This window comes from Rhea pennata, chromosome 14, assembly GCF_028389875.1.
Source record: "Rhea pennata isolate bPtePen1 chromosome 14, bPtePen1.pri, whole genome shotgun sequence".
Taxonomy (NCBI): Eukaryota; Metazoa; Chordata; class Aves; order Rheiformes; family Rheidae; genus Rhea; species Rhea pennata.
The window spans coordinates 17,777,465-17,783,464 of NC_084676.1; the positions used below are offsets into that span (position 1 = coordinate 17,777,465).

A 6,000-nucleotide genomic window follows, 5' to 3' on the forward strand; every position below is an offset into this window, starting at 1 on the left:
ACTTGCTTTATTACCTAGGACTACTCTTCTGATCATGTACGGGGATGAACTAAACAGGCTCAAGAAGATGATATACAGGAACAACTGACAACATTGTCTTTTCAGTGAATCACAGCAGGGACTGCTAGTCTCACATTGACCAACTCAGGAAAGTTAAGCATATTTAACTATTCATGCTACTCAGTTACATGCAACTATTTACCCACAATAACTCTAGGAAGTTGTATACATGCAGATGACAACATTTTGTGCCTTGTTTCTTAGGCATGCAGGCAGAGAACGCATGAGGGTATTAACATGGCTGCCTGATCTGAAACTCCATAAGCAATAAAATTTAGAGAAACAGCTTAGTTAACGCTCAGAATGTGGTCTGGCAACCTGCCATGCATAAACATGAACTGAAACCAGAGTTCATGCCAAGATTTTTAGCTTTCCATTTCACAGAAATTCCTTGTATGGTTTAAAATAGATTCCTTAAGTTGATTTAACTTTTTTCCCCTCTCTTTTTGCAATTTAATCCATATCTAGTAGAACCTACTACCTTTTTATATATAAGCATTAATAATGTAAAAGACATAACTCCAAGTAATAGAATAAGTCTGTTCATATAATTTTGATTAAAGACAGAAGATAGGCCTAACACTAAGAAGAGACTTCTATGCCTTACATGCCAAGCCCCGATGAACACAATGAAATGCTGCAGTGTGGCCTATTACAATAACACATATGGCTATTTACATAATAAATGTTTTCTGAGATTTATAAGAATTCATTTCACACTCAGGCGTCAAATTTGTGCTCAAGCTCCTCTTAAGCCAAAGGATTTCTCTTGATAGATTTGATTGAAAGTCAGGGCCTTAACATTTGTTTCCATAATATCAAAAGGTCTAACAGGGCCTTCATATCCCTGATGTCTACTTTTCCAAACCTAAAATCTGTACTAGGAAACAGCTGTTCTTCCTTCCCTTAGGCTCTAGTCTATTTTTTCCTCTATCTAGTAATAATTATATTGACTTAATTTTTTATTTTTTAGACGCTTAAACAACAGACTAGCTCCAGTTTAGTAGGTATTTGAGCATTCAAGTCACATACATTATTTAGATTAGGTAAATAATGGATTCTGCATTACCACAGATCCTGAGCTCTGTCTTTTCTTTTATACAGCTTCAACGCATGGTTGCGAGGGAGAGAAGTACTATTATCCTCAACTATAAAACAGGATGTAAGATGCAAACCTTACTTTTTTGTCATTGGTCACATATAAAACCCACGGCACACCTGGTAAAAGGTGTGGAAAACAGATAGGAATATCAAGTTCAGAAGATTTAGAGCATATTAATACATCTGACATTACACCAGTATTGGTGCTGGACAGCATACAAGACTGCTGACAAAATGCACTTCACAACAAATCTATCACATTGGTTACACTATTCACTTAGAGACTCTGCTTGTTTTTCAAAATTAAGTATTTAAATATTGTACAAATTATGTTCAAGCCATATGAAAAAATTGTATTATGAAGTGTCATTTTAACTAGATTCCTTGAGGCCTTTTGAAAATGTTGAAAGGTCACCATTTCACACCATTAAATTCAGACAGCCTTAAAAATTAGTCTGATCATGTGGATACAATGCAGACTTCAGATAGGGTTTATTTCTGTGCTCTCTTTTCACAGAAGAGTAAAGACTACTGGGTCATTACGTGCAACTACCATGTTGTCTTTCTCCAAAAGAAATATGGATCATATCAAAACCAAAAAAAGACAAAAATAATCAATAGTTGTCTTCTCAAATCAGGCCACAGCAGATAATAGTTCAACAATGCTCACTAACCAATTTTGAGAAAAATAACTGACAGATAAGAGAAACCCAATTGCAAATTTTATATTTAATTATATGCCATACACACACACCCCTTTAGGGAATGCTACATTATTGCAGATTCATATATGCACATACATGCAACAAGTTTAACACGACCTCTCCCACAGCAATCAAATCTCAGCTCCAAACATGCAGTGTTCCTCCTACAGTACATACAGACACAGCTATCTAAATATTTATGCAACTTCATTTTATACAACATGAAATAAAATTCAGAAGACTGCTAAAAGTAATTACGACTATTACTCTAACCCTACTTCTGCTGACTGACAGTGTGCAAGCTAGACCTTCCACACTCTAGCTATAGTGCCAGGCCCAAGAATGTATTGGCTCCAATGGCTAACTTCAATATTCTGGCCTCCTGTACAAAGCCCAAACCCAGAATTTTATCCAATAATGGATATGCAGTCGCAGTTTGGGAATGGAGGAAAGGGCAGGTGGAAAGACAATTTCGCTACAATTCAACCACAATGAATGAAATGGTGATCTATCCTGTGCAGTGCAGTTAATACTATAAAGTTACGATGCACCTCACTATGGAGTTTTTATGCCAATGCTTTAATAGTGTATTTCCAGGCAACACAGCTATGAAGCAAGGACTAGATTTCTTACAGTGACAAGAATCAGAGTGATTCCTCTCTATGTAAGAGGAATGCTCTCTGCCAGACCTAAGTTTCTTTCATGGTCCCTTGAAGATCTGATTCTTAAGAAATAGCCAACACTGCACAGAGATAGTAGTAGAAACCATTAACCCTGAATGTCTTCACCTGTGTGCACAGGTCCTCTCACAGAAAGTTACAATGCACTAACACTACTTTAGGTGAAAATAAGTATTAAGAGTTTACTTACATGTGCAAGCTGCTTGTTTTCTTTTTTGAGAAAGTTTAGTAGGCTTATGCTATTAATTTGCCACATGAAATAGATAAGTAACCTTATGCTATTAATTTGCTGCATAAAAGAGTTGATAGTCATATGCATTTGTAGCATGTTAATTTTAAAATAATTAAATAGAATTATTAAGATTGTTGGGTAGATACCTGACCTCTGCATAAACTTTATACTATTTGCTTCTGCTTGATAGGGACAATGTCTTTGCCTCTGTACTTGTGAGACTGGGGGAGGGGAATGGGAAGAGAAACTGCAAGGACTCTAGATTAAAAAAAAACATAAAATGATAAAATGATAACTTTAAGCTCAAGCAGTACAAATTAATAAAGATGTCAACTGGGAAGGAGATTGTTGAAAAATGTCAAGCGCCCCTTGCCACAATTCTGTCCTTAATTAAAAAAAAGGGGGGGGGATTTGTCAATCCTTAATTTAACATTTTTAAATGCTACCAAATTGTCAGATCAAGTTGGATTTAGAAATTACGAAGTGAAATCTTTAGCCTGCATTCCTCAGAAGACTGAACAAGATAATCACAAAGGTTCCTCTAAAGCCTAATAAAATCTGAGAGTCCTTATTAACTGCAGTATCCTCTTAATAAAATACTGCTACTATATAGGCATTTCCAGGAGCCTATTGTATGAGAACTTTAGCAGTCTCATTAGGTGGACATCATCATTGTTACTGCTCACAAACATATATTCTGACCTACCTACCTATTTCATCATTAAGGCAATACTTCATTACGTAGAGGCTGAGTGCAGCATGATTTCTCAGACAGCAAGATGACCAAATATATTAAAATGCCTAAAATTTTCTGTAAAAGATGGAGAGCAGTATTTAAGGGGAAAAAAATGCTTGGCAAAGCCAGGTCATATTTAACTGTAATGTCTTGATCCTTTTTTCAAAGTTGGACGCAGTATTAAGACTGTAGAGACAAATGTATAATACTGAATGAAGTTTAACTTTTCAATACATTATAGAAGACCAGTTACCAAAAAATACATATAGTCATACAGATCAATTGCTAGCCAGCTATGGTCTTCCTCTTCCAGCTTGGAACTGCACTGCAGCCACAGAGCACAAACGCTATACTTTAAAGGATACTTAACAACAACGTGCTAATGATGAATGCTGGCAGTCATGTTCCCCAGACCCAGGGGCAGGCAGCCCGCACCAGGCCTGGCAGCAGGTACTCGAAGACAGCTTACCAGCACACAGGCAACAAAAGCAAAAGGAGCTTCACTAACCTTACATTTACCATTACTGTTGCATTTCCGCTCAGCGTCATTGACCTGCTATGCTCAATTGCATGCAAACTAGAGGGATTTGAAGCTTAACCTCTTATGCAGTACATATCTTTGCAACATTAAAAGAAAGTGAGTTGCTTTGTACAGACACAAGCCACAACAGGTCTCAAACATACCCCTGTTTTCAATACTGGAAAAAAAAATGACTCAAAGTATAGCTTCTTGCACCAGCATCAAAAAGCTCCGTGAGCAGAACTGACAGCAAAATTACAGTTTTTCACCAAATCCGCAGGCAGCAAAAGCTTCAGCGTTTACCACCTTGTGGCTCGACCTGGTAAACGTCCCCTTCTTACACCCACACCAGCCTTCACCGTTCTACGGTTAACTAGTCTCTTAAGCGGCAGGCACAGAAACTTTTCGCGAAGTTGCCGCCCAGAGGAGAGGTGCCGGGCGCGGGCGCAGGCTGCGCGGGGACCGCGGCCGCCCGGCGCCCTCCAGGCGGCGCCCGGCGCCCCCGGGCAAGCGGCAACCGAGGCCGCGGGGGAGAAGCACGCGGCAGATCGAGGCAGTACTTACATCCCTGAATTTGTTCCAGTACTTGTCCTTCTCGTACTGCGAGACGGTGCTCAGCCATTTGTCGTTGTCCAGGAAATCGCCGCGATTGCCGTTACTCGTGACGATCTCCGCGCGCCGGCTCTCCGCTTGCAGGAAGCACCAGGCGGCGATTACCAGCACCGCCGACATCTGCAAGGAGCGGAGCGGGGCCGGTGTCACATACACACACACACGCACACAACCCCCCACCCACCCCCGGGCCACCCGCCGCCGCGGGCAGCCGAGCTGGCGCCGCCGCAACTTCGGGCTCCCCCCCGCCACCCCGAGCCCTTCACCAACTTCTGCCTGCGGCGCGGCCACAGCTCCCGAGCCCCCGCTGCCCCCTCCACCTGCCCGGCCCGGCAGGGCGGGGGAACAGCGGCGACCGGAATTCTGTAATAAAAACAAAGCAGGTCGCCCCGAGCGGGCGGAGATACCAGCTGGGGAAAATTAAATCCCCAGCACCCCCGCTTCCCCCCGCCGCCCGCATGATAAAGCCTCCGGCGGAGACCGCCCGCGCTGCCTCCGCAAAGTTTGGCCGCCGCGGGATGGAGAGCCCTACCCTGGGGCTGGGGCTCCGAGCGCCGCCGCCTCCCCTGCGCTGTGCCGCTGCCGCTGCTCGGGCGGCGGGTGGGAGAGCCGGCGAGCCCCGACGGGCGGCTCCGGGCGGGTGTCCGCGTGCGTGCGCGCCCGCCCGCCCCGCGCCTCCTCCGCGCCTGCCGCCGGCCTCTGGCGCCACCTGCCGCCACGCGGCGGCAGCGCCGTGGGGGCGGGGCGGGGCGCCGCTAACGGTCGCGCTAACGGTCGCGCTAACGGTCTCCCGCCCCCCGCCCGCAGGGAAACGAAACAAAATGGAGCTTCAACCGGCAGCTGCCACCTCTTGCCTCACGGCAAGATCCATGGCAGCAGGGCAACGCGTGGCCTGTCCCCCTGAGGAGAGCGGGACCTGGCCTTGGGAAGGCGGGAGGCAGGTGCTGCTCTGGTCACCTGGAAAGTCCAAGGGCGGCATGGTCATGGCATAGGGAGAACCCTCAGGGTGGCAGCAGGCCCCGGCGTGTGGCAGGCAGCTGGGGAAGGCTGTCCCTGAGGAAGGCTGGGGGTGTCTCTGTCAGTGAACTCTTAACCACTGCTATAATCTGAACCATTCCACAGCCATAAAGTTGGCCTTAAAAATACCCCCCCCAGCACCCTCAGTTAGAGGATAGCGTATGACTATCTTCAGTCATGGATTTTGCAATGTCTAAAAATAACGAGATTTTAACAGCATGGAAGTTGTCCCAAATTTCTTTTGAATTTGTTTGGACAAAGAGCTCCTTTTGCTTGGTCAACACATCCCCCACCATGAAGAGATTTCTGCATGTGTCCCACACCAGATAATGAAGTAG

The 6,000-nt window shown here is 44.7% G+C and overlaps 1 protein-coding gene across 1 annotated transcript in view; it reads right to left on the bottom strand.

Annotated features, from left to right (window-relative positions):
* SPOCK1 (SPARC (osteonectin), cwcv and kazal like domains proteoglycan 1) overlaps positions 1 to 5,272 on the bottom strand; it is a 315,856-nt gene extending 310,584 nt beyond the window's left edge. The window contains exons 1-2 of the mRNA XM_062587138.1: positions 5,178 to 5,272; positions 4,598 to 4,765 (exon numbers count right to left, since the gene is read on the bottom strand). Coding sequence (XP_062443122.1) covers positions 4,598 to 4,765 — 168 coding nt within the window. The 5' untranslated portion in view covers positions 5,178 to 5,272. The remainder of the gene's footprint in view (positions 1 to 4,597; positions 4,766 to 5,177) is intronic.
* Between the last annotated feature and the right edge of the window lie 728 nt (positions 5,273 to 6,000).